At 38.4% G+C, this 16,172-nt stretch overlaps 1 protein-coding gene across 1 annotated transcript in view; it reads left to right on the top strand.

Moving 5' to 3' along the window:
- The window catches only part of PHEX (phosphate regulating endopeptidase X-linked), a 303,310-nt gene that overhangs the window by 17,735 nt on the left and 269,403 nt on the right, over positions 1-16,172 (top strand). Inside the window, exon 3 of the mRNA XM_069063406.1 lies at positions 5,846-6,007. Coding sequence (XP_068919507.1) covers positions 5,846-6,007 — 162 coding nt within the window. The remainder of the gene's footprint in view (positions 1-5,845; positions 6,008-16,172) is intronic.

Raw genomic sequence — 16,172 nt, 5'->3', positions numbered from 1 at the left:
CACTTGACAAATCTTGTTTGTTTCTCCTCTCCAATAGCCACTCCCCTAGTTCAGACTCTCCTCACCTCTCACCTGAACTACTGTAAAACTCTCTAGGGCAGGGTGGGGCTGGAGTGGGCTTGAGGGTTGTGGTAGGGGTATGGGGAGGGAGGGCAAGGAGGGAAGAAAAAACAGAAAAAAAACTTACATGATAACTTGATTGTATATTTACAAGGAATAGCAAGTTGTACATAATAGATTTGCAGTTTCATATAAAACATCTTTTTAAAAAATTATACTGTGTCATGCAAATGCTTGTTTTATTCCATAAATTAAAAATAAAATAAATAAAAATTTAAAAAAGTCTCCCTGCCTCAAATCTATTCCAGTCTTAATCCATTCTCCACTCATCTGCCAAACTGATTTTTCTTTCTTTCTTTTTTTATAAATAATATTTTATTTTTTCCAATTACATGTAAAGATAGTTTTCAACATTCATTCTTTTATAAGATTTTGAGTGCCAAATTTTTCTTTCTCCCTCACTCCCATCTCTTCTCTCTAAGATGGGAAGCATTCTATATAGGTTATACATGTATAATCAAATAAATATATACCCATGTCAGTCATATTGTGAAAGAAGAAACAGAACAAAAGGGAAAAGTCATGAAAAATAATAACAAAAAAGTGAAAATAGTATGCTTCGGTCTACATTCATACTACGTAATTCTTTCTTTGGATGTGGATTGCATTTTCCATGAGTCTTTTGGGATCATCTTGGTTCATTGTATTGCTAAGAAAAGCTAAGTCCATCATAGCTGATCATCGCACAATGTTGCTGTTACTGTGTACAGTGTTCTCCTGGTTCTGCTCATTTCACTTGGCATCCAAACTGATTTTTCTGTTTTTAAGCTTTGTTTTGTTTTTGGAGGCAGGGCAATTGGGATTAGGTGACTTGTCCAAGGTCACACAGCTAGTAAGCGTCAAGTGTCTGAGGTCGGATTTGAACTCAGGTCCTGTTGACTCCAGGGCCAGTGTTCTATTCATTGTTCCACCTACCTGCCCCTAAACTGATTTTTCTTTTTTTAATTTTAATTTTTTTTGCCTTTTTGGAGGGCAATTGGAGTTAAGTAACTTTCCCAAGGTTACACAGCTAGTTTTTTTGTGTGGGTGTTAGGTGTCTGAGACCGGAATGGAACTTGGGTCCTCCTGACTCCGGGGCCAGCACTTTACTCACTGTGCCACCTAGCTGCCCCCAAACTGATTTTTGTAAAGCATTGTTCTGATTCTATCATTCAGTGAACTCCAGTGGCTCAATGGTGCATCCAGGATCAAATATAAAGGCCTTTCTTTGGCATTTAAAACTTTTCAGAGCCTGGCCCTTTCCTACATTTTTTTTTCTTACCTTACTCTTCTCTATACGTGCTACAGAGTAGCTGAGCTTGTCTGCTTGCTTTTCTTTGAATGTGACATTGCCATCTACAATGTCCATGCCTGGGCACTGGCTGTCCCTCGTGGTCTTGGCCTAGCTTCCTTGGCTTCCTACAAGACTGAGCTCCAATCCCGTCTTCTGTAGATCTTTCTTAGTCCCCCCAGCTGCTGGTCTTCCCCTCTTGGATTACCTTCCAAACTATTTTGAGGATCTTTTATGTGCCTAGTTTTTTATATGTTGTCTTCCCCCCTTTCCTCTCCCTTCTGCCTTCATTCCCTCCACTAGAACGTAACTTCTTCAAGGGCAGGGATTATATTTTCCTCTTTTTATTTTTAGTACTTGATACAATGTCTGGCACGAGGAAGCGTTAAATATATGCTTTCTGACTGAAGGTCTTCCTTACCTCTCATGTCTTACCTTTTTATAATCTGGATTACAATTCTAGAACTCTATTGAAATTGCTTTCTTAGAGGTTACTGATGATCTCTTACTTGAGAAATTTGATGGCCTTTTGGTAGCAATTATCTTTGACTTCTCTGTAACTTGGCATCCTGTAAATTATTTGCTTCTCCTCCTCCTCTCTAACCTTCTTGGATACTCCCACCTATCTTGGCTTCAGCTTTTTCCTCTCATTCACCAGTTTCAGTATCCTTTTGATGGAGCATTAACCATCTCTGATCTTGCCTTTGGTTCTTTATCTTTCTAGTCACCTACTGAGCATCTCAAACTGCATGTCCTTTAGGCATCTTCAGAGCTGAATTCACTATTTCTCCCCTGCTCCCCATCTCTCCCATCTTCCTTGCCACCTAGGCTCACAACCTAAGTGTTATCCTCAACTCCTCATTCTTTCTCATCCCCCTTATCCAATCTGTTCTCAAGTCCTATTGATTTTACTTTCCGTAGTATCTTTCATATGTTCCTCCTTTCCTCTGACACTGCCACCACTTTGACGCAAAGCCCTTGTTAACCTTATGCCTGGACTATTGCAATAGACCATTGCTTGGTTTCACTACCTCACGTCTCTCCCTATTCCAGTCTGTCCTCCTCTTAGCTATCAAGTTGATCTTCCTAAAGCACAGGTCTGGCCATGCTACCTCCTCATGCCACAAACTCCACTAGCTTCCTATTGTCTCTAGAATCAAATATAAAATCCTGTTTGGTTTTTAAAGTCCTTCAAAACCTGACCCTTCCTATCTGTAGTTTTCTTATACCTTATTTTGCTCCATCTTCTCTATGATTCAGTGACACTGGCCTTTTTGCTATTTCTCACACAAAACATTCCATCTCCTGACTTCAGGCATTTCCATTATCTGATCTCCATTCCCAGAATGCTCTGCCTCTCCATCATCTTCTGCCTTCCCTTCTCTTCTGACTTTTTTAAGGGCTCAGCTAAAATCCCACCTTCTGCAAGAAGCCTTTTCTGCTTCTCTCTTTCCTTCTGAGATTATTTTTAACTTATCTTGTACATAGCTTGTTTGTACAGTTGTTTAAATGTTGTCTCCCCCATTAGAGTATAAACTCCCAGAGAGCAGGGACTATTTTTTGCTTGCTTTTTTTTTTTTGTATTCATAGCACTTAGCACATTGCCTGGTACATAAAAGGCACTTAAATGTTTCTTGTCTTTACTTCTTTTGTTTCAGTCTTTTCTTTACCTCTCTCTTCTTCATTCTTGACTACTAAGAGTCCAGTTATCACTTCTGTGCAGGTGATTTCTAAATGTATGTATATGTAAGTGCAAATCCATATGTGTCCTGCCAACACCTCAAACTTATCATGTCCCAAACTGAACTCATCACCTTTCTTTTCTATTCTTATTTTGTCTTCAAATTCCCCTATTTCTGCTACGAGCACTACCATATGTTCTGGTCAAACTCTAACCTTTAGTTAGAAACATTTGAGTTTTCTTTGACTTTTCCATCTGTAGCAGCAAGCACCCAGCGTCCCCAGGGTGGCTGCCAACACAGGTTCTTAGATCTGCTTTTCTAAAGGAAAGCAACTCAAAATGGGTTAACAATCTTGCTTTAATCAATAAAACATATCATTTACCTAGTTGAGGGGAAAAGGTCAGCACCCCAAATGTCAGAGTATACAGACAGGTTACAAGCAGAAGTTACAAGACAGAGAAACATTTTAAGCAGAAAGTCCTCTAACTGTCCAACCATTACATCCATACCTAGTCAGTTACCAGAGAGGGAAGCATCAACATCTGGGTTTTTCAAAGCCGGGGGGCTCTCAACGGCTGTCCAGAGTCTTGTCTGGTCAAATCACACAACACTTCTCAAAGTGAGCCCCAAAGCAAAGCCTTACATCAAGGTTTATATAGACTTCTCCTGGCTCAGAGAATGTAACAACCCTCTTGACCCACTGCCCAATCACAAAGTATCTCCTGAAAAACAAGCCTCCCACCACAGGCTTCGGGTGTACTTAAGGCTATCAAAGGACCTCGGGGCAGGGAAGAGCTTAAATTTACATTCCCTTTACATTCCCATTACACCATCTCTCTCATTTTCTATATCCAATCTCTTGTCAAGTCCTGTTGATTCCATGTTGACATCTCTTACATATATCTTCTTCCCTCTACTCATTTTACTTCAATTTCAACTTCAACTAAGCACTTACTGTATACATGACACTATGAGAGGCAATGGGGATATGAAGAGAAAAATAGAAACAAAACCAAATCTCTATTCTCATCACCGGCCTACCTCAAGCCTTCATCAATAAGTAAATTAATTGAGGGAACTTTTATTTTGTCTTTGTATGTCCCATGCCTAGCATAGCACATCTTTAATAAATGTCTGTGGAAATTAATTGAATTAGAATTTTTGATGAGAAGTCTTTTCAAGTCTCAGTTTCCAAACTGGACAGAGGACTAGTCAACTAAATTTTAGGAGGTTTACCTAAATTGAGACAGACCTCTCATTTTTCTCAAATTCATTCTTCTTTAACTGAAAACTGATGGTTTTTCTTTAGCTAAAATAGAAATATCTTCCAGAGCTAATTAGACAAAAATAGATTCAAGTGTCCTAAAATAGTGTCAGTCTTTGTAATTTGTGAGTGTGTATATTCAAAGTATCCAAGGTGTTCAATAACTATGCTGTCAGATAGAGCTGACATACTGGGTATGGTGGCACATGTCTGTAATTCCTGCTACTGAGGGAGGTTGAGGGTCATGGATCATTTAAGCTCTAGAATTTTGAGCTGAAACAGGCCTAAACTAATCGGATGTCTCCACTAAGTCTAGCACCAGAATGGTGAGCCCCTGGGAATAAGGGGTCACTAGGATGCTTAAGGAGGTGTGAACTGGCCCAGATCAGAAATGGAGCATGTCAAAGCTTCTGTATCAGTCAGCAGTGGCATTAGTCCCTTGAGTGATGACTGCACTTACCACCTGGGTGAGATGGTGGGAGAAGGGAAGGGAATAATCATTTATATAGTACCTGCTATGTGCTAGGCACTGTGCTAAGTGCTTCACAAATTTTATGTCATTTGATCCTCACAATAAACTCTATTGATAACCCTAATGCTATTATTATCTCCATTTTGCAATTGAGGAAATTGAGTCAGACAAAGGTTAAGTGATTTGCCCAGGGTCACACAAATAGTAAGTGTCTGAGGTCAGATTTGAACTGGTCTTCCTGATTCCAAGTCCAGGACTCTATCTACTGTTCCACCTAGCCACCAATGGAGACCCAGGTTAAACAAACAAACCAAAAGAATAGTGTTGGAATTCAAAGTTAGGATGTGAAGAATTAGGTAATGAAATCTTTTGGTGGGTAGTGGCATTGGGAGCTGCAGCCATATACATCAATATACACATAGAGGTTACATTTGGACTCTGTTCTATACCTGCTTATAGGCTTGTGCATATGGGTGTTTGTTTATGTGTGTATGTATATCCGTGTATGTATATACAAAGCTGTGACTTCCTCAATATAGAGAACTCCCAGTGTGGAAGCTCATTCTAAGGCAAATTGCAATTCATTTTCAATGGTCTTCCAGAGTTGTCTGGGGGCATTGAGAGATTGTGGGAAGTACTGATAGTCAGAAAGCTAGTATGTGTCACAGGAAGAACTTGTACCCAGAACTTCTTAATGATACTACATGGTCTCTTTGTTTTTAGTATTAGTAAGAGAAAATCAGTTGCTGTTAATTATCTTACTCCTGGTTTATCTAACTGATACCTACAAAATTTTAGTAATAATAACAAAAATGATGGCAATGATTAACATCACCATCAAACCTGTACTCAGTCTTTACAGTATCCAGGCACACCAGAATGGAGCAATTAAACACAATTAAGTTCATTCTCACCAGGAGAGTAAAAATTAAGAATAGAAACATTGACTGATTTAAAATATGTATTTATTAGAAAAATATTACACAACATCTAATAATGCTAACCCTGTAATTTATTTATTTATTTAAAACTTACAGCAGCTGCCATCTTGAGCAAAATAAATCAATCTGTGGATCCCTGTGAAAACTTTTTCCAGTTTGCCTGTGATGGCTGGATAAATGATAATCCAATTCCAGAAGATATGCCAAGCTATGGAATCTATCCTTGGCTGAGACGCAACGTTGACCTTAAACTAAAGGGTGAGTTTCTCCTCGATCTTGGCAGTCTGTTTTACAGGGGAGATGTTGATCATACAAACATAGTTTCTCTTTTCTTCCTTGTTCTTCAGTTGTACTCCCTTCATTTTTTCACTTTTAAAATCTTTTTCTTCTTTCAAGTCCAAGTTGAGATGTTGCCTCCTTAATAAAACCTTCCCTGATCTTGTCTACCATATGAATAACATTTTCTTTTGCATATAATCTTCTGTCTTGTGGCATACTTACATGTATACATGTCTTATTTTCCTATGAGACTGTATTATTTTGTGCCCCCAGGGTCCTAGGACAGGGACTAGCACAGAATAGGCTCTTACTAAACGTTTATTGAATGGAATTGGTTTGGGATTACTGATTTTATGAATAGATGAATTTTCTGAAATGCTCCTTTTAAAAAATATGTAGATCCCAAAAAGAAAACTCCTAGGAATATTATAGCCAGGTTCTGGAATTCCCAGATTAAGGGGAGAATATTACAAGTAGCCAGGAAGAAACAAGTTGAATATTGTGGAAACACAATCAGAATAACCCAGGATCTGCCAGCTTCTACACTGAGGGATCGAAAGGCTTGGAATATGATATTCTGGAGGGCAAAGGAGCTGGGATTAAAACCAAGAGTCACCTACCCAGCAAAACTGAGTATCATATTTCAGGGGAAAATATGGTCATTAAGTGGAATAGAGGACTTTCAAGCATTCTTGCTGAAAAAACCAGAGTTGAACAGAAAATTTGACATTCAGATACAAGAAGCATGAGAAGGTAAACAGGGAAAAGAAATCATAAGGAACTTATCAAAGTTGAACTATTTACATTCCTACATGAAAAAACAATAATTGTAACTGATGAAACTTTTCTCAGTAGTTGAAGGGATTAGAAATATATATATTTGTCTATATATGGAGGTATATGGGCATATGAATACATATGTGAATGTGTATTATATATATATGTTTACAGGTATACATAGATAGAGGGCACAGGACCAATATAACAGGAAGGGATGATACTTAAAAGGTGAAATTAAGAGGTGAGAGGAATATAATGAGAGGAGATGGGGAGAGACAGATTGCGGTAAACTATCTCATACCGAAGAGGCAAAGGGAAATGGTTACAATGGAGGGGAAGAATAGGAAGGCAAAAGGGAATGGGTCAACCTTATTCCCATTGAATCTGGCTTGAGGAGGCAGTGAAATACACACTAAATAGGGTATCTCACCCTTCAGGAGAGTAGGGGGGGAAGGGGATGAGAGAGGGGATGATGGAAGGGAAGGCAAGCTGGGGGGGAAGGAAGTTGGAAGCACCCCCTTTTGAAAAGGGACGGGATCAAAGTAGAGAATAGAACAAGTGGGAGGTGGGATAGGAGGGAGGGAAATATAGTCAGTCTTTTACAATGTATCTACTATATTATTGTTTTGCATTAGCCACACATGTACAACCTATACTGAACTGCTTATCTTCCCAGTAAGGGTGGGTGACAAGGAAGGAAGGGAATGAATCTGGAATTGAAAGTTTTAAAATCAAATATTCAAATATATATATGTATATATATGTGTGTCTGTATATATATATATATATATATATATATGCTATTATTAATACCATCTTACATGTAACTGGGAAATAAGATATACAGGCACTGATGCATATAGATCCACTGGAAAAGTTGAAAGGGGTATGGGAGAAAATATGGGAGAAAGCAGATTGGAGGAGGGGATATCCTGTGGAACTGCTATTTTGGGGCGGTGGGTAGGGGAAAAACGGGGAGAAAATTTGTAACTCAAAATCTGGCAGAAACGAATGATGTAAATAAGCAGTTAATAAAGCATTAAAAAAAGTAATAATTAAAAGTATGTGGGTCTTCAAACATAGGCCAACATATTACTTAGGACAGTGGATTTTGGTTGGGTGTGATGGCACCATTGTAATTGTAATTCTTGCTGTTGGGGTGGCTGGGACTGGCAGATCACTTGAACTGAGGAGTTCTGAGCTGCAGTAGGTCTCCAGTCAATTGGGTATCTGAATTAAGTTCAGCACCAATATAGTGAGCTCTTTGAGAGGGAGGGCCTACCAGGCTGCCTAAGGGGTGGTGAACCAAGCTAGGTTGGAAATGAAGTGGGTCAAAGCCTCTGTGCTAATTGGCAGTGGGATCAAGCCTGGGTGAGAATAAAAAAAAAGTAGTATAGTAGATTTAGAACTGAGTCATTAGACATAAGTTAACTGACTTGTCCAAGTAATGGAGTCAAGATTTGAATTGAGGTCCTTTGACTCCAGATACAGTACTCCTCAGTGCTGTGCCTTTCCCCCAGCCCCCACTTTTACTTAATTGGCAATGTTACAGAGATAATTTTTTGCAGGTATAGGTTAGACTCACAGGTCTTTTTAATTCTCAGTGAAATGGTAGTATATGATCTTATGAGTAGTCTTTGTTAGTTTTAATGACTAGTGACTGACAACTATGACTTGTATTTTAACTGGAGTACTGGGACAATGAAATTGTAACTATATGAGAAGTCAATAAAGCATCATATCCTGCATTTACCTCATACTCAATATGTGATGTCCTTTAGGGTAAATAGTGCCTCTTACTTATTGTCTTCTGGTTTCTCATGGCTTGCAAAGTGTACTTAACACCTCATTATGTGTTCTTGGAGTTGTAGATCAGATTTTTAAGAACTCTGGATGACCTGAGTGAGCATTTGGCAGTTGGTAAACAAGATGCCTGTTCATATGGTTCTTGTTAAATTATGAGATATCCCTGTGGAGCTCCCTCCCCCCCATATGCTGCTTATTATAATTATATAAATACATGTAGTACTTGGGCACCGCTTCTCACACAAAGGATCCCAGAAAAAGCTATTCCAAGTTCCAGGTACTTTGTGGGTCAGGATACCCACTCAAAATCATAGCTTCCTGAGTTCTAACTAGTGTGTTTATTTTTATCTGACAGAGTTCACTTGTTCAAAGCAAAAGGCATTTAATAAAATAGAATACAAATACAGTGATATTACCAGAGGTTACTACCTTACTAGTGCAAGGGGGCACACCTATAGAAGGGAAGAGCATAAACATTTCTACAGCAACTACTATGTGCAGGCACTGTGCTAATATCATTTGATTGAGAATACATAGAACTGAACAGAAAGTCATTAGACATCAATTAACTGACTTGCCCAAGATCACAGAAGTGACAGGAAATACATAGTTACAGTACATCTGTAAGGAACATGTGTAACCATGGAGCATGTTAGGAGAGACACACACACCAGGAACCCATATGGTTGGGACATAAAATGAGGAACACATACACACTCTGTGATGTATGCCGAGGCAGCTACTATAGGACTGCCATTGTCCTTTGGGGATATCTTCTTTGACTGTTGCTACCTGATGAGCATCATGTCTCTGTTCTCTGTTGACTGCATTGTCTCTGATTAGATGTTGCATCTCCTCTAGGCATCGTGTTGTCTCTTCTAGCCATCTCTGATCACTGAGTTCTCCAACTCTGCTACCATCTACAAGGAGTGGTAACTAGAAAGCCTCTCCCTGACAAGGGTAGATTGAACTCTTTAGTGCAGTGAACAACCACCTTTAGTCAAGGCAGCTTACAAAAGCATGTCAGAACACCTCAGTCAGGCCAAGACTGAGTCTATTTTTTGATTGCCTGGTGCTGGTTTAAGATCCACGGTCCTGTGTGATTGAAAATTAGAAGATGCTTGTAACTTCTAGTTATCTCTTTGTGGTGATCCTGAAGAACCTTTTTGGGCTGCCAAAAAAAAAAAAGCCCCAGAGGATTTATGGGGAGGCTAGGATTATAAAGACCAGCCTAGAAGAACCCCTGTGTCATGCAAATGATCACAGGATCATCCATTTAGGGCTGGAAAGAATCTTAGAAGCCAAGGAGTCCAACTCCTCTCATTTTACAGGTAAGGAAACTAGGCTGAAACTTGTTGACTTGGCCAGAATCATGCAATTAGTCAGCTAGTCTCCTAGAATTTATTAAGCACCTACTATGTGCCAGGCACTGTTTTAAGAACCAGGGGATACAATCAAAGGCAAAAGGCAGTTCCTGATTTCAAGAAGCTCACGGTTTAAGGGAAGAGCTCTTACTCTAAGACTAATGAATGTCTGAATCAGGATCTGAACTCATGTCTTCTTGACTCCAAGCCTACTGTGCCATCTAGCTATGGATTAGTGAAGTTTAATCAGACCAAAAGACAAAAGAAGGCAAATGATTGCATAATTGCCTTGTGCCTTTCTGGCCTACATTCCTATCTATATTTTATAAACTGGTAAGACTCCATTTTTGTGTTATGGGTGTTTTAGGCAGAGATGCCTTTCTATATCTATACCTATACTTACACAAATATGGTAGGAGGGAAGAAAAAGAAAGAGAGAAAGGAAGGGGATATTGATGACATCAAAGTGTGGAAAGATATATAGTAGAAATCCTTCATTAATAGGCAGCTTCCTTTGGGAATGAGCACTCTGATATAAAACCCTATTCTCCACTCAAGAAAGCAGGAAGTTTTTCAGACATGGAAAGCTAATTATTCTTAGAATGCAAAAATAGTAAGGTTTTTTTTAAACATTTTTTTTCCCCAGACAATGAGTCAGGTCATGAAACTGAATCTGCCACACCCACAATGGGTATTGAAGGTGTTATGAAGCCTCAGTCTCATATCTCTCTGTCTTTCAAGGAAAAAGGCTGAATATGTTAATGTCTGGAAAGGAACAAGTATTAGAAAATTAGTTAATGAGAATCATGTTTACATATCTATTGTTTTCTGGAGAGCAAGCACACATTTCAACAGTACAAGGGAATCATAGTCCTACTTTTCTTTTTAGAGTTGAACCTCAGTTAATAATAGGCTACGTCAGAAGGACAGTTCTTAACCAGGCATGAAGTCTGGTTTGAAATCATAAATGATTAACCTACAAAGATGATCTACCAAGATCAGAGCAATAGATTTACCAATAATTCCTTCCTGTATAAGATATTAGTTCAAATTTAGTCTTCTGTTTTCTCCTCCCTTTGCTTTCCTCCCCCTTTAAAAAAATAGTAAAGGGGGGGAAGTCCACATGGCTTCTATATACTCTCTGGTAATAATTTTTAAAAATTAATTATAAACATATATCATAAGTTCCTGGAAAGTAGGGACCAGGAGCTTATGTATAATTATTATATACCACCCCCCATCTTATTTATCTTTTTATTTCCTTTAGTGACTAGCACATAGTAAGTGCTTGATGATAAAAAAAATTGAATGAGATTGTGAGTGATCTCTATCTTTAAGTATGGGGATTAGAAAACATTAAAAGAAAAAGAAAACATTAAAGGACTTTTTAAGATTCTCCCCAATAGAGTTGAAGTCGCTTGGGGGCAGGAATTTTTATTTTTATTTTTTTTGTAATTCCAGTGCTTTGCACATAGTAGGCATTTACTGGATTGAGATTTTGTCATTTAGAAGTGAGTACCATCCTTCAAAAGCTTCAAAGTAGAAGTCTACTATTAAATGTGTTGCTTGTACGGGAAATTGCTTGTATGGAAAATAGCGGAAACATCACTTTAGGACCCCACTATAAAATGGAGATCACTGCCACTCCTTAAGACTTTCTGGCATAATGGGAAGCTTGTGTTGCCATTTAAAAATTAATTATTTAATTATTGTTGGTTTTTTGGCAAGGCAGTTAGAGTTAATGATTTGCCCAGGGTAGCGCAACTAGCCAGTTTTCTTAACAAGTGCTCATCCAAATGGCATCTCTCTTTTATTTTTATTTTATTAGACCTGTGATTCCATTGGTCTAGGGATTTCACAGTGAGAAAATTTCTTTTACCAAGGCAGATCAGCAGCTTCTCTGAAATTTATAGTCTGTTAGTTGGGGGCACTGACTGAAAATTAAGTGCCTTGCCCACAGCCACAAAACTAGTTTGTGTCAGAGGTGATATTTGAACCTGACTCTAAGGCCTAATCTCTAGTTAATATACCAGGCTGTTTTCCATTCTTCTTTTTTTAATATCTTTCTTTTTCTCTTTTTAAAAATTAATTAATTAATTTTTATTTTTCAACATTCATTTCCATAAGATTTTGAATTACAAATTTTCTCCCTGTCTTTCCCCTATCCCTCACCCCAAGATAGTGAGCCTACTGAATACCCCTTCCCCCAATATATTCTCTCTTATATCCTCCCCATTCCCCCCTAACTTTCTAGTAAGACAAGATAGATTTCTATACCCCATATATCTTTATTTTTAAAAGTGGTATTTAGTGTTTTGGTTTCTTTTTTTTTTATATTGCAAATATTTCCTGATATTAGCTCTGTTTTCTCTTTTCTTCTACCCCCGTAATCCTTGACTTCCATAGAATCTTCCTTTGAAACAAAACTGGGTAAGCAAAATGAACTGTCCTAGGGCCTGAGTTGAGTTGTGCTCAGGCACAATGCTGCACTTGGAAAGAAGTATGTTTTTCATCATCTGTCTTCTAGAGTCCTAATTGGTCATTGCATTTCATCTTCTTTCACCTGCCTTTCAGTGATAATCTTGTTCATATTACTATAGTTGCATATTTTGTTCTTTTGGTTCTTCTTTCTTTGTTCTGCATCAGTTAATTAAATTCTTGTGTTTCTCCAAATTGCTTATATTTGCCTTTTTTTTCACCTTACCTTTTTTCTTATGATTGAATAGAGAGGCCCCGTGACATGTGATAGAGACCTGTGAAATGAATAGAGACCTTGTTTCAGAAACAGGAAGATCTGTTTTCAATCTTTGCCTTTGATTACATACTGATGGTATGACCCCAGGTAAATCACTTAACCTCTTTGCTCTGTTGGCATCTCTTTAGGAAAATGGATCACAAAGAAGCTACTAACCTACATTGGTGGAAGTTCCTTCACCCAGAAATTCCCTGTACCAGTGAAATGACATATCTGGTTCTAATGTCAATGGTTCAATAATATTCCATTATATTCATATACCACAATTTGTTCATACATCTCCGAGATATCCAGGTCTTTACAAACCAATGAAGAACAAGCTAACAATACTGATATTTATTATATTTTTGTCCAGACCAAATCATTCATGATCAGCAATTTATAACTTACAATCTTGAAGAGTTGCCTAGGCCATTGAGAAGGTAAGTGACTTATTATCAAATAGATAATGTGAATCAGAAGCAGGACATGAACCTTGGTCTTACTGAGTATGAGGCCTGATCTCTATCCACTCTATCATGCTGCCTGTCAAGCTAAATATCATTTACCCTAAATACTTAAAGTAAATATTAGCTGACATGTACATTTGGTATAATTGATTAGTTATCACATAAAGCATATGAACTGGGAGAAAAGACTTTTACAAAGTGTTTTAAGGTTGGCAAATCACTTTACACATTATTTGATCTGTACGACATCTCTGTGCTGCCATTATCTTCATTTTATGGATGAGGAAATTGAGCCATAATGAAATTAAGTGACTTGTTCATGGTCACACAGCTGCTGTCTGGGGTGGCAGGTGAAGCCAATTTTTCTTTATTCCAAGTCCAACAGTCTGGCCTACTGAGAGAGATTTGGTTAATAATTAATGTTCACATATCTCAGGTTCATTTCTTCAGGTATGAAGAAGGGAAAGAAAAATTTTAATGAAGAAGGAAAATCTTCCACATTTGATGCAGTTTTCTCAAAATCAGGCAGGCTATTCATAGGACAGCTATTTGTTTGAAGGAGCCAGGAACGATGATGAACTCAAATTACTTGGTACAGGGACATGAAAGGGCACCCTGGTATGTCCTGGCTTTCTTGCAGCCATGGAAGGTAGAAGTGGGCTAGGTCCATGCAGGGGCTTATAGCTCTCCTATCAATACTGTGCATGTGATATTTGTGCCCCCTGTTAGGGACAAATCTATCTGATTTTCTGTGTATGTTCAGATCATTCCTTTGGTCCCTTCTGTCTCTCTCTTTTTCTCTTCTATTTGATGCCTATTGTTATTGTTGGTTAGTGGATTAGTCATGTCCAACTCTTCATGGCCCCATTTGGGGTTTTCTTAGCAAAGATACTGGTGTGGTTTTTCCATTTCCTTCTCCAGCTCATTTTACAGATGATGAAACTGAGGCAAACAGGGTTAAGTGACTTGCCCAGGGTTACACAGCTAGGACATGTTTAAGGACACATTTGAATTCATGTTTTGACTATAGTCAGATGCCTATCACTGCTTCATTGCCTACCAGTTTGTTTATTTTTTTAATTGATGTCATTATTAGAGGAAATTCCCTCAGAAGAAACTTCTTGACAATAAGACTTATCACTAGTTATACAACTTAGTCTTGGCAGGGATAGGGAACCTGTGACCTCAAGGCCACATGTGGCATTCTAGGTCTTTGGCTGTGGCCTTTTGGCTGAGTTCAAGTTTTACAGAACATATCCTTTTATTGTGGGAATTTGTTTTGTGAAGTTTGAATTCAGTCAAAGGGTTGTACTTGATACCCAGAGGACCATATGTAGCCTTGAGGTCACAGGTTTCTCACCCCTGGTAGGGAATTGTCTCTAAGATTTGATGCCCCGAGCTGGGTCACATAGCCAATATAAATATGTCAGCGTCAGAAACTGAACTCCTCTCAATTCCAAGGTTGCCTCTCTACCCGCTATCCCATGATGTTTCTTCCTGCCAATTTTTATTAGGAAATGGATCCCTCTCTGGCAGGTAGACAACTCTTTAGGTAACTCAAATTTGTGTAGCATTTCAAGCTTTTAAAATACTTTTTGGGGTGGCTAGTTGGTGCAGTGAATACAGCACTGGCCCTAGAGTCAGGAGAACTTGAGTTCCAATGCGGCCTCAGACACTTAATACTTACTAGCCGTGTGCCCTTGGGAAAGTCACTTAACCCCAATTGCCCTACCCTCCCCCCTCCAAAAAGAAAAAAACAAACAAACCAAAACAAACCTTTTTCTCCTTATCTTTCGAAATAAGTTAGTGCAATTGTTAATGTCATAACTTTACAGAGGAGGAAACTGAAGGCCAGTGGGGTCAAGTGGCCTGTTGTCTTTTGGTGGAGCTGGTTTTGAATCCAACTGTTTTGACTTCAAGCCCATTCTTTTCCCACTTTGACACTCTACTTTCCATGGACTATCATGAGGTGAAAAAAGCTGGAGAAAAGAAAAAAATTACCGAATACAAATGCTGGTTAGTGGACAAGCCTAAATGGTTCTTGTCTCTTCTGCTGACTCAGGTGCTCAAGTGTACATTGTACCTTTGTTTTCATACCTTTAAAAAAATCTTATCCTTTTCTCAAAGATGGAAAAAGAGCTCATATAATCATGCCTACAAAACACTAGATTTTTTTTGGCTCCAATACTTTGTAAATATCATGCATCTTAAAAAACAACATGCTATCCAGTTATTTTCTTAATCCTTTATAAAAAAGAACATCCCCAAATAAAACACAGTACCACTGATCAAAAGAATGCCATTTTCTTATGGTTGATTGAAAACCCAAAGAGTTGACTGTTCAATTTATAAAATGGAATGAATTTTACAGACTTGGTTGATGAAAAGTTGCCCTCTATTGAAGTCAGCAGCTTGGTTTAGTGAATTCTTTCTTTAAGTGAAATATAGGGCTTAGAGTTCCACTTGGAAAATAAAATCATTCTTTGAATCCTTTGAGGAGGATGGCCAAAGAATACCAGCAGTTTGCCAGGTAAGTGCTTTGCTTTGCCTCTATCACCCAAAAGAAAAATACTTGTCTTCTTATCAAGACATTACAGTGGCACAAGTCACATTCTCTGGGAGCAAGCCTGTGAAGATTCGGCAAAATTAGGACTTAGAAAACCTTTGGCAGAACTGTGACCTTGTAATAAGGAAAATCAAGCCTTTGTGTCAAATGGAAATGTGGTGTGGGGCAAACAAAAAGGGTTGGATTTGGAATTGGAGGGTTGAACCAGGGTTCAGTTCCTGACTCTTCTACTTATAACTTTTGGACCCTTGGGAAAGTCACCCAATATCTGGGTCTCAGTTTCCTGATGTGAAAAATGAAAGAGGCTCTTTAAGCCTCCTTCCAGCTCTAAATCTTTAATACTGTGATACTACATAAGAGATATATGGTGTGAAAAGTACACAATAAATCATCTCTAATGTCAGTTGATGAGGGAGAAGCCTAA

This window comes from Petaurus breviceps, unplaced genomic scaffold (assembly GCF_028583685.1).
Source record: "Petaurus breviceps papuanus isolate PSGF00001 unplaced genomic scaffold, PetGlider_PUasm1.0 90574, whole genome shotgun sequence".
NCBI classification, from domain to species: Eukaryota; Metazoa; Chordata; class Mammalia; order Diprotodontia; family Petauridae; genus Petaurus; species Petaurus breviceps.
This window is presented reverse-complemented; position numbering and strand designations above follow the sequence as displayed.